This window comes from Molossus molossus, unplaced genomic scaffold, assembly GCF_014108415.1.
Source record: "Molossus molossus isolate mMolMol1 unplaced genomic scaffold, mMolMol1.p scaffold_m16_p_7, whole genome shotgun sequence".
Classification (NCBI taxonomy): Eukaryota; Metazoa; Chordata; class Mammalia; order Chiroptera; family Molossidae; genus Molossus; species Molossus molossus.
The window spans coordinates 175,467-196,191 of NW_023425401.1; the positions used below are offsets into that span (position 1 = coordinate 175,467).

General features: G+C 58.2%; 2 protein-coding genes across 5 annotated transcripts in view; one reads left to right on the forward strand and one right to left on the reverse strand.

The window, feature by feature from the left end:
• Positions 1–5,461: 5,461 nt before the first annotated feature.
• YKT6 (YKT6 v-SNARE homolog) lies at positions 5,462–16,549 on the forward strand. Its single transcript, XM_036246138.1, has 7 exons — positions 5,462–5,604; positions 8,997–9,079; positions 10,737–10,837; positions 11,924–12,028; positions 12,282–12,347; positions 14,039–14,140; positions 15,010–16,549. Exons 1-7 carry the CDS (start codon positions 5,501–5,503, stop codon positions 15,043–15,045), a joined length of 597 nt encoding a protein of 198 aa, XP_036102031.1. The 5' UTR covers positions 5,462–5,500; the 3' UTR covers positions 15,046–16,549.
• Positions 16,550–19,785: 3,236 nt separating this feature from the next.
• The window catches only part of CAMK2B (calcium/calmodulin dependent protein kinase II beta), a 62,046-nt gene continuing 61,106 nt past the window's right edge, over positions 19,786–20,725 (reverse strand). For all 4 annotated transcript variants that reach the window (XM_036246134.1, XM_036246136.1, XM_036246135.1 and 1 more), the window contains 3 exons: positions 20,588–20,682; positions 20,232–20,466; positions 19,786–20,093 (listed from right to left, as the gene is read on the reverse strand). In XM_036246134.1, coding sequence (XP_036102027.1) covers positions 20,234–20,466; positions 20,588–20,682 — 328 coding nt within the window. In that variant the 3' untranslated portion in view covers positions 19,786–20,093; positions 20,232–20,233. The remainder of the gene's footprint in view (positions 20,094–20,231; positions 20,467–20,587; positions 20,683–20,725) is intronic.

Here is a 20,725-nt window from a genome sequence, read left to right on the forward strand (position 1 = left end):
CAGAGGCCCCAGAGTCTGGGGACCAGAGGAGAGGAGTGGGCAGCTTGGCCACCGGCACTGTCACATGTGCCCAGAGGGCCCACAGGCTCTGCCGCTGCCTTCTCGGACAGCGTCTTGTGGCCTAAGTTGGAACAGTGGGCCCAGCAGGCAGAGGCCCACAAACCCGGCCTCAGCCTGGGAGCCCTGCGCTCCACTCACGCGGCAGTGGGAAGGCCCTGGGCCGGATCAGGGAGCCGGTGCTGGAGCCGACTCCGCTGCTGGCTCCGGGGGTCGTTCACGGCTGGAGCAAAATGGGAGCTGGAGGTGGTCTCCGCAGTTTCTGGCCTGACTCAGAGCTGGTGTTTGTGATGCTCACAGTACTTCTCAAGCAGGACCACGGTGCCAGCACAGAGCAGGAGAGGACACCCAGAGGTCCCGCCCAGGGCCTGAGGAGTGGCCAGGGAGACCAGCCTCCCGCGGGTGGGCGGGCACCTGCACTTTCAGTTTCCCTACAGCTGTTCCCCGTGTGCACGGACAGCACTTCACAGCCTCCACTTGGCACCGGTGTCCCACCTCTCCACCGACACCCGGCCAGGCCCTGACAGGACCAAGCTATCATTTTCTACCGTGTCGTCTCGTCGTTTTAATTGCAAAGTGCTGGACACCTTTTCATATGCTGTGGTTATCTGTATCTTTTTTCTCTAAAGATGATTTATGTTATTTAACTAGTTTGTTACTGAATTATCTTTTATCTTTCAATTTGTATAAACTATTTTTCTATTCTATCTATAATATCTAATATCTATTAATCCTATATTTAATGTTCTATAACATCCCCCCAGCCTATTGCTAAACTTGTAACTTGATTAACAGTCTTTCATCATAAGAAGTGTTTTCTTTCTAGGAAATTTCAATCTTCGCTTTCAAGAAAAGCACTTCCTACCCCAAATAACAAACGTATTCTCCCACATTTCTTTCCAATATTTTTCCAATTTTAAAAATTTTTTATCCCCACCCAAGGACACTTTTGCATTCATCTTCAAATGAGCGAGAGGGAGAGAGGGAGGAAAAGAGAGACACATCGACTGGCTGCCACCCACACGACCCCAACCGGGGCCGGGGACAAACTGCAACAGAGGTACATGCTCTTAGCGGGAACTGAACCCAGGACTCCCTGGACCGCAGGCCAAGGCTCTAACCACTGAGCAAAACCGGCCAGGGCTTTTTCTGATTTTTAAATGGTTAGCATTTTGGTCCTTCTGTATTTGTGTGTGTGGTATGAGGTATTTGTGGGACACCCTTTCCCAACGGACCTGCGATGTTGACCACGTAATGGGTTGTATCGGAACACAGTGACCCCACCCGGAAGGAGGAACTGTGAGCAGCTGCCTGAGGCCATCTGCTACTCCCTTCTGGGAACATCCTGTCTCCGGGCCCCTCGGGGTCCAGCTGCTGTCTAGAGCGGGCTGCCAGCCAGGGCACATGCAGGGGACTCAGTCCCCCTTTGGGTGTGGGCAGGGGTGGCAGTGTCGGTACTCTTTCTGCTCCTGTGTCGGCAACGACGGTCCGATGGTCCGAGGGGAAGCCTGGCTCTTGGTCCTCCGCCTGCTGTGGTCTCAGCTCCGCCTGTGCGCTGGCATCTCTGCCCCCCTCTGCCCATCCCACACTCTTTTTCCGTCGGCCTAACTTTCTAGTTTTTTGACAGTTGGTGGGGCAAACATGCCTTCTCTTTTTCCTACAAGATTTTCCTTACTGTGAGCCTTTTATCTTTCACAGAAATCCTAACACCTACTCACCTTCTTTCACACAATAACGCCATTGATCGTTTCATTGGAAATGCACAAAATTGGGGGATGTGTGTCAGAGAACTGACATCTTCATCACACAGAAACGGGACACTGCTCCATTCGTTTAGATCCCCTTGTATGTCCTTCAGGTGAGTTTTATTATTTTTCTCAGAGACTTTACACATTTCTTGTTAGAATCAGTCCTAAAGAAAGGCAATACGTTTATTAGAAAGAGCATCATCACGATTGATTTAAACATCTGTAATTCACAAAGCAGTTGTGCATTCCTTCTGTCCTTTGGTCAGTCTGGGGCAGCAGGCAGGGGTGGTATTATCACCACTTTCAAACAAGGTCACTGAGGCCAGGGAGGTTGAAGGACTTTGCCTCAGTCTCCTGCTAAGGAGAGACGCTGAGACAGTCCCTCATGCAGAGGCACAGCCCTGCCCTCCCTGACCCCAGGTGACACTGGCCAGAGCCTTGAGAGTGGCCTCACAGGGCACGTTTTCCCACAGGGACTACTTGAAACACGGGCTAAGGACCCCAAAGGGGCAAAACCTTGGAGCCACTCAACTGGCCTGAAGGAAAGTCCCATATCCTGCTCCCTGGGGTGATGGGAGGCGGTGCTTTCCTGGCTGGAGGACCAGGGGATCCCAGGGGGAGGGCCTCTCCCAGACACTTGCTTCAGCCCCTCACCTGTTAAGCCCCCATCACTGACTGTGCCTCCCTGGTTTACACCTGCCCACCCTGGGTGGCCTTGCCCGCTCACTGTGCTGCTCCAGCCCTGTCTGTGTGTGTAGAGTGGGGGACAAACTGCAACGGAGGTACGTGCCCTTAGTGGGAACCAAACCCAGGTCTCTCTGGACTGCAGGCCGATGCTCTAACTGCTGAGCAAAACCAGCCAGGGCTGAATGTTTGTTTTGTATCTCGGCTGAAAACAGCAAGGGGCAGCTGGAACAGGAAGAATGCTGGGCTTGGCTGAAAGGTCAGCAGAGACGGTATCTCAAGGACTTAATTACCTAAAACACTGTGTAACCTAGGGAACTGCTAAGAATAAATTGGGCTGCGTCCAGAGATGGGGAGGATTTGCTTCCTTGCAATGCTCCCCATCGCTCCAAGCTGTGTCTGCTTATGGTTCATGATGTTGTGACGACCCCCAGCAGGCCGAGCCCCCGTCACTGACTGTGCCTCCCCAGTTTATACCTGCCCACCCTGGGTGGCCTTGCTCACTCACTGTGCTCCTCCAGCCCTGTCTTTGGGTCATTCCAGTGGACATTTGCCAGGGAGTTCATACGTAAACGTGTATTTCATCTTCCACGCTCTGCTAGAAGCTTGTACTTACACTGCTTGTGGTTTGCTCACCTTCTTAGTCTGTGCAAATCACATTGGTTCTCTCAAGTGTCAGTCAACTGCTCTCTGTGCAGGGCAGCTCCAGAGGGTCAGGATTCCGTCCTCGGGTCAAGCTACCAGCCTCAGAGGCCGTGTGTCCAGAGAGGGCTACACTTCCACTCCCACCCGAGCTGCAGCAGGGTGTCTAGTGCTACAAAGGCAGTTCCTGAGAAACCCCCGAAGGGGAGGCAGTTCTGAGGTGCCCTTCCCTCTGTGTCCCAGAGCTCCCAGCTGGCTTGCCTGCCTCCTGTCTTCCTTGGCTGTGATCCCTTCCTGTCCACTGTCTTCAGGTGAACCCATCCTCTCCTGCTGACATCTATTCCTTCACGGCTGGTGGCAGTCACATCTCTGCCTGCCTGTCCTGTAGCCCGGAGAACCCAGTGGGAGCCCAGGACACGTGGGTGAGGGGTTGTGGTGGTGAGCAGAATTCCTTGGGACTGGGTCTGCTCATGGGCCCACACTGACGGCGGCAAGTCTGTGCTCCTTTATGTTAGGTGTAAGGAGGTACAAGAGGAAAAAAAATCTCTGCCCTCTGTGGGTCTCCAGTTGGGCCTAAGAATTACACTGACATCAACAGGAAGAAAGCCTACATGTTTTATTGCATTTTTACATGTACATGGGAGCCTTCACAAGAGAGGGAGGATGCAAACGAGTGACCAGAGCAGAAAGCTTTTAAGCATCTTAGACGAAGAAACAATACCTTTGTGAAGAACTGACGAGACAGTGGGGTTTGGGAGAGGACAGTACACTGTGGAGGCGATGAGGAAGATAGCGGGTTTAGCCAGGTGTGTACAGGTCTCTCTCCGCCTCCATTCACCTCTGGTGTTGGGGATGCTTCCTTCCCGATTCATCCCTGCTTTCAGGAACAGAAAGGGGGCAGGGGCCCTACTGCACCTGCCCTTCCTCAAATGCCTTAACTCAAAACAATCCCCACTCAAAGCTCTGAACTCTTGGAGGCCTGACCACAGCGGTGGCCCAGCTTGAGGCCTCTCCCATGTGCGCTGGGAGGCTCCGGGCGGGTTTAGTGGAGACAACCCCAGTGCCCTGGCCTTGGCTGGCGGACCCCTGCGTGGCTGGGCTCCCTGGGCGGGGCCTCCTGGAAGGTGGTGGTGCTCACCTGGCCCAGCAGCGGTGAACTAAGCGGCCAGGCCCCTCGTCCTGGGCGGGTTGCTCCCCAGGTGCACAGGTGACGTCAACGCCCCTTCCCCGAACTGGCCGTCCGTCCTGGCGGACTCACAGAACAGCTGCAGAAACTGTACGAAGAATTCCTGGATGTCCTTCATGAGGACGCCTTGGACTCACTGCACACCTGCCTCATCCTGTGTGTCCTGTAAGGCCCTTCCTAGGCACGCGCCATCTAGTCACCGCGGCCCGCAGAAGGGCCGCCTCCACCCTCCGCGGACAGCGCGATCCAGGGGAGGTTCGGGGGGGGGGGGGGACGCAGTACGGCTCCGGGGTCCCGGGGGAGGGGAGGAACGCAGGACGGCTCCGGGGGACCCGGGGGGAGGGGACGCAGGACGGCCCCGGGGTCTCGGGGGGGGGGGGGACGCAGGACGGCCCCGGGGGTTCGGGGGGGGGACGCAGGACGGCTCCGGGGACCTGGGGGAGGGGAGGAACGCAGGACGGCTCCGGGGGACCCGGGGGGAGGGGACGCAGGACGGCCCCGGGGTCTCGGGGGGGGGGGGACGCAGGACGGCTCCGGGGGACCCGGGGGGAGGGGACGCAGGACGGCCCCGGGGTCTCGGGGGGGGGGGGACGCAGGACGGCTCCGGGGGACCCGGGGGGAGGGGACGCAGGACGGCCCCGGGGTCTCGGGGGGGGGGGGGGACGCAGGACGGCCCCGGGGGTTCGGGGGGGGGGACGCAGGACGGCTCCGGGGTCCCGGGGGGGGACGCAGGACGGCCCCGGGGGGTTCGGGGGGGGACGCAGGACGGCTCCGGGGACCTGGGGGAGGGGAGGAACGCAGGACGGCTCCGGGGGACCCGGGGGGGGACGTAGGACGGCCCCGGGGGGTTCGGGGGGGGGACGCAGGACGGCTCCGGGGACCCGACCCTCTAGGAGGTGCGCGGAGGCGGCGGGCGGCCCGGAACAGCCCTGCGGGGCGGAGCCTGGTTCCTGCGCACGCGCGCCCCGCCCCTCGCCGCGTGTTTCCGGCCGCTGCCCCGCCTCCCGGGTGCGGCCTCACTCCGTAGGCCTCAGGCGGCGGCCCTGACCGGAACCGGAAGTGGCCCCCGAGCCCGGAGGAGGAAGCGTCGTCCGACCCGTCAGCAGCCGGCGGTCTCGAGGGGCGGCGCCCGCGCTGCCCGCTGCCCGCTGCCCGCCGGTGCGTCTGCCGGGCGCCCGGCGCCATGAGGCTGTACAGCCTGAGCGTCCTCTACAAGGGCGACCCCAAGGCGCTGCTGCTCCGGGCCGCCTACGACGTGTCGACCTTCAGCTTCTTCCAGAGGACCAGGTGGGGGCGGGGGCCGGGGGCGTCGGGGGCCGGGGTCGGGGCGGGTGGGCCGGCCGTGGCGGAGCTGGGGGGCCGGGGGGCGGGCATTCGGCGGGGGCTGGTGGGGCGGGAGGGAGGCCGGGGGGCCGCTGCCTGCGTCCGAGGACCTCTTGTGAGTAGTCGTCACCGTTTTGCCGGAGAGAGGTCTGTGCTGTGCTAGAAGATACTCCCGCCCCCCGTGTTTCCAGTGTCTGCCCTACCGAGATTATGAGGGGACTTTGAAAATTCAGGTTCCCCCGTTCGCGTTTGGACGCCCGAATTGCTAGGCTGAGGCCCAGAAATCTTTCGGACCAATAACTCGGGCAGTGGGCTGCCAGGACCCCTCTGCCATCTCTTGAGAACCCCGTTTATTCCCACAACTTCAGTGTGAGAGGTGCCGGCGGACTCCCCTTTTATGGGTGAAGGCCCTGAGGCCCCAGGAGGTCTACACAGCCAGCCAGCGCTGTTGTGTCTACACAGCGCCTGTTGTGTCTACACAGAGCCTGTTGTGTCTACACAGCGCCTGTTTGTCTACACAGAGCCTGTTGCGTCTACACAGCGCCTGTTGTCCACACAGCTGTGCGCCTGTTGTCCACACAGCGCCTGTTGCATCTAAACAGCGCCTGTTGTGTCTACACAGAGCCTGTTGTGTCTACACAGCGCCTGTTTGTCTACACAGAGCCTGTTGCGTCTACACAGCGCCTGTTGTCCACACAGCTGTGCGCCTGTTGTCTACACAGTGCTGTTGTGTCTACACAGCGCCTGTTGCGTCTACACAGTGCTGTTGCGTCTACACAGCGCCTGTTGTGTCTACACAGCGCCTGTTGCGTCTGTTGGGCATCTGGTCCCAAAGGGTCTACACTGAGCACTTGGAAGGCAGGGGGACTGTAGGGCTGTGACCTTTTAAACATTTCGGGGGCACTTTATTGCTAGCAGGTGGGTACTGGAAGCATGACAGACACTTCCCGCCCATTCCTGGGAGTGTGGGGTGCCCTGGGCACAGGGAGACCCCACAGAGACTGTCTGTGGTCCCCGGCGCCAGGCCTGTCTGCCCCTGGCCTCTGTTTCCACCGCTCCTGTGGGGCTGTTCTGTTCTTGATGAGAGCAGCTTGCTGGCAGGACCTAAAACAACTCCTGTTAGTTTGTTGAAAGTTTTGGGTCAGTCTTGTGGTATCTTCTTGATACTTAGCTTTCTGTACCAGGGTCTCCACCCTGCTGTGTGGCTGCTTTTGTGTGTTCGTGCCAACTTGGCTCACTCCGATTCTTTTTCTTTTTCCCTGCGCATGAATACTGGAGATTCTCAGCTATTCACTGTAGGCCTGAAACCTCGCTGGCTCGGGATGCCTGCACCTGTTTCAGGTGGTTAACACAATCGCAAAACTAGAAGGACGTTTCCAGTGACACACTTCCCAGCTGGGCGCTCACGAGGCCTCTCACCCCATCCTTCCCGCCTTGTGATTACCAGACCCCACGCTTAAAACCCTCTAATAGTTTCCCAGCTTTCTGGTCCGTGTGTGCAGGCTTTCACAATGAATGCAGTTTGTCAGATTATGATCCTGCTGTAAGCTCTGTCTCTTTACAGTTTTACTGCAAGGACTTCTTATTTGACGACCTCTTCTCTAAGGGATTACAGTTACATGTCATTTAACAACAGGACGTGTTCTGAGAAATATGTTGTCAGGCGATTTTGTTGCCATGCAAACACCACAGAGCTCACTGACACCTAGACGGCACAGCCAATGGCACACCTGGGCGGCGTGCACAGCCTCCCGTCCTGGGCTGCTGGCCTGGACAGCACGCGCTGTGCTGAGGACTGCAAGCGAGTGTCCTGCGGTGGGAAGTGCTTGAGACTCTAAACACGTCTAAAGGTAGAAAAGGCGCAGTAAAAACACAGCATAAAAGATACTACACACCATGCAGGGCACAAGCCAGGGCTGGGAGTCACGTGGGTGAGTTGCGAGTGCGTGGTGAGTGTGCAGAAGTTAATGACGCGACTGTGGACTTCATAACCCTGGACACTGAGGCTACACTAATTTATATTAATTTTTTTTTAATAACACGTTAACCTCAGTTTAGCATAACTATAATGTTTTTACTTTTCCCACTTTTAATCGATTTATTTTTTCTTTATTGATGTTAGAGAGAGAGGGAGAGAGAAATAGAAACATTGATGAGAGAGAACATCGATCGGCTCCTCCTGCATGCCCCTCACTGGGAATTGGGCCCACAAAGTGGGCATGTGCCCTGACTGGGAATCGAACCATCGACCTCTTGGTGCAGAGTCGACACTCAACCACTGAGCCGCACTGGCCGAGTACTTTTTCCATTTTTTAATTCTTTTTTTTTTTATCCTCACCCAAGGACTTTTTTATTTTTTGTTCAGATAGAGTGGGAGGGAGAGAGATGGAGAGAGAGAGAAACATTGACGTGAAAGGGACACATCGAGTGGCTGCCACCCACACAACCAACCAGGGCCGGGAACAAACTGCAACCGAGGTACGCGCCCTTAGTGGGAACCGAACCTGGGTCTCTCGGGACAGCAGGCCGATGCTCTAACCACTGAGCCAAACCAGCCAGGGCTGTTTTTTGTTTTGATACAGATTTGCTTGTAAGCAGATAGTACACCATGAACATTCTTCTTTATTAATGAAAACCTTTTTTTCATTGTTGAGGTCCATATATTCATTCTTTTTAAGGAGCTTGTTGAGCTCTGTAAACGCTTCTGCTAAGCCCTCCTCTTAATTTTCCTGGAGGTTCTTATGGGACCACTGTCATGTATGCGCTCTGTTGTTGGCCGAACTCTCGTAGTATGGCCCATGACGAACTCTCCCTCTCTCTAAGCCTTCGCTCCAGCCATTTTCCATTTCCATGTTTTGGCCGAGCTGTTGCCCTCCATTCCTTCCAGAGTGCCCAGGGCTCATGCCATGGATGACGCACTCTTCACTGTGGTGTGTGCCTCTTAACTGGCACCATAGCCATGCAGTTCGTGCCACCTTTGTTTTCCAGTGCAGTTTTATTCATCCTGCTTCTTGGAAGTGAGTGAGACCTTGAGAACAGCAGCCAGCTTCTGCTTTGTTCCTATGTCCCAAGTCATACTTTGACCAAGTTCTTAAATTGACACTAGCCTGTAGGAAATGCCCTAGAAGTCTGGAAGGGGGTTGCTGGGGTGAGCTGGGTAGTAAGCAGATGTGGTTTGAATGGCTGTGGTGGATTGTAACTATTTGGATCTGCTTATCCACAGAGTGTTTATTATTTGTCTAAGGTTGGGAGGGAATGAAACCACGGAGCAGTGTCTCCTTATGGACAAGCTCAGGTCACTTTCTGTTGTGCTGGGGACGAGGGGACGAGGCAGGTAATGTTGCTGTGTTTTCTAGTGCTCAGGAATTCATGACCTTCACGAGTCAGCTGATTGTGCAGCGCTCGGCGGAAGGCAGCAGAGCTTCTGTCAAAGAGCAAGGTAAGAGGGGCCCCGCACGCACTGCCTGACACCACACCTTGGGCCACCTGTGGCCTCGTGAAGGAGAGGGCTGCCAGGATGCACACTGCCAGTCTGATCTCTCTTCCCTCTTCCTCCTTTCCCTGTCTGCACAAAATTCTGTGACCACTGTTGGTGTCTGGCTGCCTGGTTAAAGTCGCCCCCAAAGCTTGGACGCAATAAGAGACCCCTCCTCCAGAGTGTAGGCATCTCAAAGAGGGATTTCCTGCTCGCCCTGTCCAGGTACTGCTGCCTTCTGTGCTCCTGAGATTTTGACCAGGAGACGTATGTTGTTCAGACAGGTCAGGAAGCTGTGAGTGGACTTCTGGCAGAAACAAGGCCTGTTGCTCGGGCTGTGGGTCCTGGGGTGTGGCAGTGCTGTGTCGACGGTACCAGGGACGGCACTGGTGGTGTTGGCTCTGTCCTGTGTGGGACCCTGTGTGCTCACCTCCCAGTAGTGCAATTGGAGTGTGGACATTTGGATATTCTCAGTCCCCTCGGTCTGTGTCTGCCTTCCCAACTTTGGACTTAACGGACACTCCCTCAGACCCGCCCAGCTTCTCTGTGGCGTGTGCACTTTGTCCCCACACTGGAGTCTGCCTTACTTGGGAGGGACATCTGGAGCGTGTCGGTGGTGAGCTCCGGTCCCTCTCGTCCCTGCTGCTGTTGGCTCTGCCTGTTTCTGATTCCAGAGGCTCATGGCTTCCTCACCTCTTTAATTTGTTTTCCTTGTTTAGCTTCTGAATCTCCTGGCTGAGAACTTTAAAGACAGGACATTCTTTTTTATCCTCACCTGAGGATGGTCTTTTTTACATTTATCTTTAGATAGAGCAGGAGGTGGACAGGAAGGAAGAGAGAAAGAGAAACATCGATGTGAGAGAGACACATCAAGTGGTTGCCACCCACACGACCCCAACCAGGGCCGGGGACAAACTGCAACTGAGGTACGTGCCCTTAACGGGAACCGAACCCAGGACACTGGTCCATGGGCTGACGCTCTAACTGCTGAGCCAAACCGGCCAGGGCAACACCGGACATTCTTATTTGTCAGCCGCAGTCCTTTCCGAGTGACAGGACTCAGTTCTGTGGGTTGTGAGTGACTGGCAGAAGCCCTTGCCCAGGCTGTGCATGTTGCAGCTTTGATGACTGACAGCAGTCCTGGAGGCCCAGCCAGCAGTGACCAGTTTTCCCTAGATGGGCCTCTCTCCTCATGCCCTCACTCTCCTCCCCAGAGCGGAGCAGGCCAGACAAGGACCAGAGAGCTGATTTCCTGACTGGGGCCACCCTTACAGGGCTTTTTTAAAGACAGTGGGGCTACTTTGCTTGCCCAGGGTTTCCTCTGTTTGGGAGCAGAGCCTTAGGGGGCCTTGGGCATCTCCTTATTCTGAGGTGGGGGTTGGGCTGCTCTGGCGGCCTAGCTCCTATGTATGCGTCTCGTCCTGCGTCCCTCGAGCTGTGCCGCAGAGCTGCCTACAGGCCTCGCTCAGGGACTGGCTGGTGCGGAGGGGCCTGCAGGCCTCACTCAGGGACTGTGGCTTGTGCAGAGGGGCTTCGCTGACCCAAAGGCAGGAGCCCAGTGTGGTGACACCTGGACTGAGGTGGTGCAAGGTGTAGAGCTCTGCTGCCCGTGTCCCCTCAGGGTACCTGTGCCACGTCTATGTGCGGAATGACAGTCTTGCAGGCGTGGTCATCGCTGACAGTGAGTACCCTTCCCGGGTGGCTTTCACCTTGCTGGAGAAGGTGAGTCTGTCGTTCGGCTGCACTGGACGTGGGTGGCGGAGTGTGGACTGGGGCCGGGGTGATGACAGTGCCAGAGGCCTGGGGGTGAAGTAGTGTGTCCAGAGCCAGCCTGTACAGCCTTCCCCTCGCCCTTCCCCAGCCCCTCCATGGCCCTGATTTCTGCCCGTGCCCAGGTTCGTGCCCCAGGGCCGCTGTGACTCCCCATCTGCTCCATAGTCCCTGCATCTCTCCGGGATGGAGCCCTTGGGTCAGCTCGCACCCCATGTGACTTTCTCTCCTCTGAGCCGCTCTGCCCTGCCTGTCCTCTGTCGAGCCATCCCTGCTCACCCCGGGTCTCTCCTGCCGCCCTCAGTGCTGGTGGCTCTGCCCCAGCGCAGACTCAGAGCCTGCACATTCTTTTTCTTTATCCTCACCCGAGGGCATTTTTGCATTTGTCTTCAGATAGAGCGGGAGGGAGAGAGAGGGAGAAACATCGATGTGAGAGAGACACATCGACTGGCTGCCACCCACACGACCCCAACCGGGGCCGGGGACAAACTGCAACCGAGGTCCATGCCCTTAGCGGGAACTGAACCCGGGACTCTGTGGTCCGCGGGCTGACGCTCTAACCGCTGAGCCAAACCTGCCAGGGCAGAGCCTGCATATTCTTCTGTCTTCCTGTGATGCTGATTACAAACTCCTCGAAGACGCTGGCTGTGTCTTGTCCTCCAAAGGCCTGATAGACTGACGAGCATGTAAAATGTGGTGGCTTCCATCTTCTCTTTCTGAAGAATTGGTTGGAAAATTAGAGGGCTAGTACCCTAACCCCTGGACATTCATAATCTGAGAACAGTGGAGACTGTCATTTAAAATTCTAATACTTTTATTATTCACCAGCCGAGGTTTGTCTCAGGCTGGACACACTTCCTTCTGAACGTCCAGAGTGCTCGGGAAGGAGGAGCTTGAGCCTGGATTTCCTCCTTGCCTGTTGGCTGTTCCCTCTGCCCTCTCCCTGGCCCAAGAGCCTGACAGCCTCTTTGGGGCCAACTCCTGTTGCCGTGGGCGTGGTGAGCGCAGGTGGGTGTCAGTGAGCTGCTTTGCTTGCAGGTGCTGGATGATTTCTCCAAGCAGGTCGACAGTGTCCACTGGCCAGTCGGATCCCCTGATACTATCCACTACACAGCTCTGGACAGATACCTTAGTACCTACCAGGTAGGTGCCCAGAACCGTGGGAATTTCCCAGGTCTCATAGCTACGACTCTGGGTTGTTCCCGACAGCCTCGATGTCAGTGTCCCTGTTGAAAGTGGGGGGCTGTGTGAGGACCTGGAACCTGGGCTCCAAGGCCGGCTGTCGCTGCTCTGTCTTAAGTGCCCTGTGAAAATGTGTCCAGCTCGCTGGGTTTTGAGGTTTGTCTCCAGGTGGTCACTCTGGTCCTGATGTTGTTTACCATTGGCTCTTTCCTAGAATCCCCGAGAAGCTGACCCCATGAGTAAAGTGCAGGCTGAACTAGACGAGACCAAGATCATCCTGGTAAGGTAGACGTCGGAAGTGAGGCGACAGCTCACCGAGGCCGAGCTTGCGGGCGTGACCAGCACACGCTTCTGAGGGTGCTGCTTGCCTGCCTCTCCCAGCGTCAGGCCTCGAAGCCAGGCAGCCCAGTGTGCCCCACTCTGTGAGGGGCACCTGCTGTGCTACAAGGACGAAGTTGGGAGCCGGTCTGGCCCTTGTTCCTGTCCCCGCTCCCTGGGCAGTAGTTCTCTGGTTCTGCATCCCCAGCCCTGGTGCCCTTCACCTGTCTCAGCCAGGCAGGCGCCTCCCTGTGGGCTCTGGGTGCTGGGTGGACTCACTGGACCAGGGCTGTCTGGAGCCCGCGCTCATCTGAAGGCTGGTTTACAGCTGCTGCCGCCTGTGCTGACTCTGAGCCTCCGATGGCACATGAGCAGCTTCCTCAGATTTGGTCCTTGTGGCCTCTGCCTCTCATGGGTCCCCCACTTCCCACCACCTCCAGTCGTCCACCAGACTCCAGCCATGGGACTGCCATTCTCTGTTCCAAGTCCCTCAGCAGCTCCTGAGTCAGCTCCAGGGATAGAGTGCAGGGTTCCTGACATGTCTTGTATTCCCTGTCCCCTCCGGGCAGGTCCCCACACTCAGGCCTCCCACCTGGAGGCTACAACAAGCCCTTTCTGACTGTCACTGCCTTGTCACTGCTGGTTTTCACGTCTCTGCAACTAGTGTGTGAGCTGGTCCTGATGATCAGGCCCCTGCTCCAAGGACACCTCGCTGACACCAGTGCCTGGCAGTGAGTGGCCCCACCAGATACAAAGCCCTCCTGCCAACATTGTGCCGCTCTTGTGCTGGTTGTGGCCCCCAGGTTCAGACTCCCAGGGTTCCACACGGAGGTCTTCTGGGCCACATTTCCGATAACGTGGTTTTGGGATGAAAACTGGTTGTGCCAGTTCAGGCATCTCTGTTCTTCAGGCATCTCTGTTCTTCGTAACCAAGCCCCGTCTGCTCCTGCTGCTGTAGGGCCTGAGCCGTGGGCCCACAGCCCGCAGACCCCTGTGCTCCTGCTCTCCCCGCACACCCACATCCCGCCCTGTTCTGCATGGTGCAGCCTGGGTTATTGGCCACTCTGCCCTTCATCTCACCCGCCTCTTAACCCAGTTAACTCTTGTGGTGAAATCTGAGTGACGAGGTGAGCGTGGAGACCGGGACTCTTTGCTGCTTCCTTGCTCCAAGCCTTTTCATGTGTGAACTCAGGCTCAGTGGCTCTGGCAGCTGCTCTTGCAGTGACCATGGGGGTGGCGGCGAGGGCCAGCAGCGGAGCTGTGGGTTCTGCGCCTTGGAAGAGGGTCTGCGTGCTGTAGTCCTTAAGAGCGAAGATGCCCGTGTAGACTGTAGTCGTGACATTTAAACACAGGCCCCTCAGTGGAAGTGGAATGTGCCTGCTCAGGGAGGACATGTAAATGTAGTGGTGACCTCTGCCGGCGCGGCTGTGCGAGCCTGTGCTATAGACCTGGGGAGGGCCCTCTGCCCACTAGAGCCTCCCAGGTTCCGCAGGAAGGTCCCTGGGTCCTTTTGCATGCCCAAGTCAGACGTGTATCTGGGCGCTTGTGTGTGGGGCGGGACCCAGGGAATGTGCTCCCCCTGATTGCACTTGACGAGGGCCCAGGGCCATTCACTGGAAGGAGCAGAGCATCACCTCTGTCTCCTTGTTGCAGCACAACACCATGGAGTCCTTGTTAGAACGAGGCGAGAAGATAGACGACCTCGTGTCCAAATCCGAAGTGCTGGGAATTCAGTCTAAAGCCTTCTACAAAACGGTGGGTACGCCAGCTATCCCCGGGCCCCTGCAGTGAGTGGGAACATGTGCCCTTGTTGCTCAGGGGCTGGGCAGTAAGAGCGAGCAGGGGCCTGCCCCCGCTGTCCCCAGGCTGCCCTGCAGGAGGGCAGAGGTAGGTTCAGGTTCTGACCTCGGGTTCACCCACCTCTGCCATCTGCTGTGGGGGAGGTGCAGCCATTCTCAGGCTATGACCACCTGTGTGTGTTTCTTTTTTTTTTTTATCCTCACCCGAGGACATTTTTTGATATTTTGTTCAGATAGAGTGGGAGGGAGAGAGAGAGAGAGAGAAACATCGACGTGAAAGGGACTCATCGAATGGCTGCCACCCACACGACCCAACCAGGGCCGGGGACAAACTGCAACCGAGGTACGTGCCCTTAGCAGGAACCAAACCCGGGTCTCTCGGGACCGCAGGCCGACGCTCTAACCGCTGAGCCAAACCGGCCAGGGCTGTGTGTTTCTTACACAGAAGTCTGTCACTGGAAAGTGAGGGGCTGAGTTCGCTTGTTCTCTCCACACTTGTGTTTTTATGTGTGTCTTAGAGGGACGGGGCCTGTGAGGTTGGGGTATCTGCACAGGAAGCGAAAGAGGAGGTCACGGACCAAGGAACCAAGTGGAACCACTCTGTTGTCAGAAGAAACCCCAGGGCCAGCTGGCTTGTCAGGGGAGAGGGTGGGCAAGGGCAGTCCTTGGCCAGCCAACATCCACACCAGTTTGTGCCCAGCCACCTCCCTGTGGTCAGAGCCGAGTGAGGAGGAAACAGCCATGCCTGTGAGCTGCCTGCAGACCCGTCTTCAGTCCCCTGCCCCCTCCTCAGCCCCACTTCAGCTCCACTCTGTCTCTTTCTAGGCCCGGAAACAGAACTCGTGCTGTGCGGTCATGTGACCGAGGTCCGCAGAGGCCGCACTGCAGAGCCCCGCCCCCACCCCAACCAGCTCTGGGCAGGCAGCGCCCTGGGGAGGCCAGAGCAGCAGCGCTTCTTGTGCACTTCGGAGCTTCTGGGAGGAGCCGAGGGCTGGTGGAAGGACCTGGGGTGGGTGTTCGAATTCATGTGTCTAGTGATTTTTGAAAAGGTAATTTGAGCCCTGAGAAGTGTATTTTTGGGACAAATGAAACCATGAACACTCCGTGACTCCCGCAGATGCCGAAGGGCTTGTTCTGACCTGACAACCCCAGGCTCAGAGCCAGCTCTGCTGATCCTCGGCAGCCTTGGGTTTCACTTGTACATTAACTACATTCATACTTCAGTAAGGCAGGGTGGGGGGTCTCATTCCACGGGGTGTAGAGGGTGCAGAGCGCACAGTTTCCTGGGAAAGCCACCCAGGGTCACGGGTGGGGGCAAGCAGGGCGTGGACCAGCAGGTCATGGCTGAGGCCATGGTGATGAGACAGTCACTGGGATTCCCAGGTCCTGAGAGGGTTTGCCTCTGCTGAGGTGGACTTCCACAGGGCCCTACAAAGATGCCTTAGAGGTGTTTGGACGGGGTGGGGCACCTCTCTGACCTGCAGTTTGGCCTTGAACCTCTGGATCACAGGCTGTGCCTCTCTGGCAAAAAGACTGTTTGGCCACCACCTGGGGCTTGCGTGTCTTAGCAAGTGGACTTTTCTGTGGCCACTGTTAACTGGGCACCAAGAGTAGGTGCCTGCCAACCCAAGGACTCTCGATACCGCACTGGTCTGAGCGCATACCCCTTCCCCCATCCCACCTGACCTTCAGCAGCAGGAACACAGGCCGCACAACAGCCCGGCAGGTTTCAGCTCCCCTTGGCCTGCCCGGTCCCTTGGTCACACTGCCCCGTTCCTTGTACTCTGCTGTGCCACCTGAGGACAGGAGGCACCCTTGGGACCAGTCCCCATGAAAGCCCTCGCTGGGGCTGCGTCAACCAGTGTGGTCTCGGGCAGTCCCTCCCTGAGCTGGTTCTTGCCAGACCCCGAGGCCCTACTCCCCCAGCAGGAAGTGCCAGCAGCCATGGAATCTTGCTTGGGCCAGAATATGGGGTCTGTGTGGCTTCGCAGCCCTCCACCCCTGACAGGTTCCTGCTGGCTGCTGCTTTTCTGGGCACTGCCGGCCCACCCCCAGTGTAGCCAGCCCGCCCACCCGAGTGATGTTCCCCCTGCTGGACACGCCCCAGGAGGGCCAGACCCATCCTGCTCACTGGTGCCTGAGATGGCTGTGACCCCACTGGGTCACAGATGATGGAGAGAAACCAGGGTGGGGGTGGATTTGGGGGAAGAGGGAGTGGCGGGGGCTGGTTCAGGCCCTGTACCGGCATGATCCCTGTTCCTGTCATTCTAACGTTGAGTCAGCTAAGAGTGTATTGTAATAATCGCTGCCTAATTTTCCTTGTGTCGTTTGAGAGATTCCTATCTGGATAAAGTTGTCTTTTGAAATTCCAAAATGATCCTGTGGTTTGTGTGAGCCTCGGGGGGCCTTCCCCTCTGTACTGTGTCCCTGCTCCTGGAGGGCTGCAGGGGCAAGTGTGTGCCAGGACCCAGGTGTGGGGCCGGGAGGCAGCATCTGCCTCCACCCCAGGCCCACGCAGGATCCTTTCCTGCAGACCTAGTGGGAACCAGGTGAGGGAGGGAGCCAGGCTCTGCGTGTGTGTGGGGCTGGGGAGCCTGGCCCTGGTTTGGGGAAGGATCTCAGCAGCTGATCAGTAGAGGTCTCGGAAGACCAGGCAGCCTGGTTTGTCGCTGGCCCAGGGCCTCCTTTCAGCTCACGGTGACCACCGAAATCAGAAGCAGCCCGGCTCTGGCAGGCCCTTTCCTGCTGAGGCCCAGGGAGCTCTGCCCAAAGCAGGTGCCATTTCAGAGCGACAGATGAAGGCCTCTACCTCCGAAGTGCCCAGGCCTACCTGCAGGCTGCCCAACACACAGGATGAGATGTCCCACCTCAGGGCTCAGGATCCCAGGGCAGCCTGGCCTGGGAGGCTCCTTTGATTACAGCTGATAAGCCCCGGGTCTAGGAGATACCGTGCCCTGACACTGCGCTCGCCAGCTCCGTCCTACATTCTCCCAGCCCAGCTCAGGTCCCCCAAGGTGCCTAGCAGAGCCCTCCCCCTGCCCAGATACCTGGGAACACCTGCCGTGCCAACCCACCAGTACTGACACTGATGCTGAGGCCTCCTGGCCTGTGCGAGGTGCCTGCCCCCAGGGTGGAGCTGGGGAGGTAGCCTGAGGTGGTCAGTCTCAGCCCCCTGGTGGGCGTGTCTGGTGTCTGGGAAGGTTTTGAAGCCCCTGCTTCCCAGGAAAGCACAAGGCTAAGGCACAGACAGGCAGCAACTGCCTGGGGTCAGGTGCAGGAGTGGTGCCATCTCCATGGGAGCGCACATCTGGGAGGGAAGAGGGCCAAGGGGCCTGCAGCTGGACCTGAGTATGCAGTCCTGTGATCAGATGGTCTTAGGACCAGGTGATCAGTCAGGTCATGCAGCCACGCCATCAGTGCTAACAGTCGGCACAGGCCAAAGGCGGTCATTCCCGAGAGAGGTCCTGGCAGGCTTTGTGTCCCCGTGCTATAGGGATACACCTGGGTGACATGTCCCTCCTGAGGGACAGGCCAGGGGCACAGATGGGGCAGAGCTCAAGCACAGGAAAGGCCTAGGGGTGTCCCAGGAAGTGCTCGTGCTGGGAGCACCAACCCCACCACCCTGGTGCTCACCCTCCCTCAGGGCACCTCAGGCTCTGCACCTGGCATCCTGTTCCCAAATCCCTCTGGGGGCTCCTGTCATTCAGGCCTCCTTGAGAAGCCTGTCCCAGTCCCTGCTGCCGTTGCCTGCTGCTTCCTCTTTGCATCCCACTGGCCACCACTGTGCTGCTAGTGATCCTGGTGTCAGACACCTGTGCAGGCCTGTGTGCCGTTTGTCTGTACCACCCAGGGTGTGGGCTCACGCAAGCAGGCCGGGGTAGCTATGGACACTGTGAGTCCGGAGCCTCTGTGGCCAGCAGTCAGCAAAACACACAAGTGGGATAGGTGGGTGGAGGGAGTGACTCAGCAGGACAGTGGAGCCGGGTCCTTGGGTTCCTCCCGAGAACTGTTCTCCGGCCTCACTTCAGAGGTCAATAGGGTGACGAGAAAGATTGGGGGTGTTGGGAGGCAGCTGTGACCTGCAGCCACACAGGACTCCAGGCCGTCCAGCCCCCAACAGGCGCCGGAAGGTCTGGACTCGGTCTCTGGAGCCACCAGGGCCAGCGGGGGGCCCCACAGGGAGGGGCTGGAGGTGGGGTCCCTGCACAAAGCACCCGACTGCACATGAAGCAGTTTGTCCTGTTTTCCTTTTATTTGCAATTTCCGAGACAGAACAAAATAATTTTTTGTGCACTTACAAGGCTCAGAAAGAAAAGACAATGAAACTCTGCGAAAAGAGAAGAAAGCTGGCCAGCACCGAGGCAGCCGACCTTGGCAGGGCGGGCCGGCGAGGCCACACCGCGGACATCTAGCTAGAAGAGCGGGTGTGGCTTGCTCATGGGGGTCATGCAAAAGAACTATCCCCCAGAAAAAAGTCCCCAAATTAACCCAGACAGGCAGCTCCGTGGAGATAATGAGTGGGAGAGGCAGGAGGAGGCCCTAGGAGGGTAGGGTGGCCAGGTCACACCTTGTCCATGGTGAGCCCTGCCGCTCACTGCCCACACCCAGGGAGCCTGGCAGATGTTCACCCTGCATCCATGGGTGGGGACAGCTGTCCTGAGCACAGCTGTGGACAGGCAGGGAGAGTCCACTCTGAGTGTCTGACAATGAACAGCCCTTGGAGATCAGGTCCTGTGTCCTGTTCCCCACTCTGCACCCCTCTCTTGGCTTGATTTGTGGGGGAAGATAAAGAAAATCCTTGTTGAAAACATGAACTGAACAGGAGGTTCCCAAACCTCTGTGACCTGCCTGATCAGACCTGCCCCCCACCTCTGGCTGCTCTCTGCCTCCATCTGACCACGAGGCCCATCCCTGAGCCTCGCTGAGGTGAGCCCAGCTGCCTCCTCCCCACCTCAGGTGCCCGTCATACACTGAAGCCTCCTGACGCCTGGCAAGGTGGTCGGCCCTGCCCTGTACCCGAAAGCACACTGCCACAGGCGTGGACTACTGCTGTGGCCTGGGGCCCAGGGAGCCACCACCCCGCCTGACCCCTCCTTCCTGCTCCAGGGCCAAGCCCTGCGCCTTGGGCCCTCAAGCCCATGCCCTTCTGTGTCGTAGACTGGCCCCATGAACAGATAGGAGGCCAGCCCACAGGGTGGTCCCCTCTCCACAGGGCTGCTTCTAAGGGTGTCTTCCAGGCCAGTCTGTAGCCGGCCAGAGTCTGAAACAAGCTGTGCCCATCTGAACCTCCAGTCCCTGGGAGGGCCAGAGCCGGAGCACTGGGCTCTCAAAGGCTTCTCACATGGCTTGTCCTCCCTGGGGCTGGCCTGGCCTCTATTCTGCCAGTCCACATTGGGGCACCGGGGGGGCTGGCAGGGGAGGAGCCCACACCCGCCTTCTGGGGGGAGAGGAAGGGAAAAGAAGCAGAGGGAACAGCTGCACTCAGGCCCGTGGCCCCTGCAGCCCCCCCAGACGACACCTAACACTACCCACCCCGAGCAGGGTGGAAGGGTGGGCCCCATTGAACAAACACTGTTAGGGCAACAGGCCTGCCCTGTGGACAAGTTCACCACCAGCGGTCCGGAGGCCAGAGCGGACAGACAAGTGGAGCTTGGGTGGAGAGTGGCCAGTAGGTTCAAAGCCCCACAAATGCCAGTCATTTTACAGCTTTTTCCTTTGTTTAGTTTTTTTTTTTCCCATTTCATCCGACATCTACTTTTTTTTTCTTTTTTTGTCGTGGTTGCTGTCATCTTGTTTTAAAAAAGAAATCACATCTGGTCTTGGTTTTCTGCAGACACAGGCACCAGGGGAGGAAGAGGCAGACACAAACATGCGACAGGGCGGCCGGGCGCCGAACACATCCGTGGGCTCTGGAAGGGCGAGGGGGTGGGTCAGCTGCGGGCTGCGGCGTGCGCCTGCGCGCCCCTGGCCCCGCCCACCGCCCGGCCCCGCCCACCGCCTGGCCACGCCCCGCCCGCCGCCTGGCCACGCCCCCGCCCGCCGCTCACCTTCACTGCAGCGGGGCCACGGGCGCTCCCGAGCAGTGGAAGTGCACGTTTTGCCACTTGCCGTCGCGACGGTGCCACACGCGCGTCTCCTCGGACTGACTGGTGCGGGGCCGGCCCTGGCCGTCGATGTACTGTGTGAGGCGGATGTAGGCGATGCAGGCCGCGTCCTCCCCGATGACGTGCACGTGCGGGTTCAGGATGGTGGTGTGGATGGGCTTGCTGTTCTTGGCGAGCACTGCGGGCGGGCCCGGCTCAGCACTGCGGCGGCCCCTCGCCCCTGCACGCACGCCCTCCCCGGACCTGCTGCCGGGGCTCCCCGGCGGCCCCGCCCCCACGCCCCCAGCTCCCTCACTCACAGTTCTCGAAGTAGAACCTGTGGAAGTCCATCCCTTCGACCAGGTTGCCCAAAGCTTCAGGCTCAAAAGAGGTCAGGCCTGGGTCGCAGATTTTCCTGGGGGGCAGACCCAGGTGAGGAGGGGCCCCTCTGAGCCCGC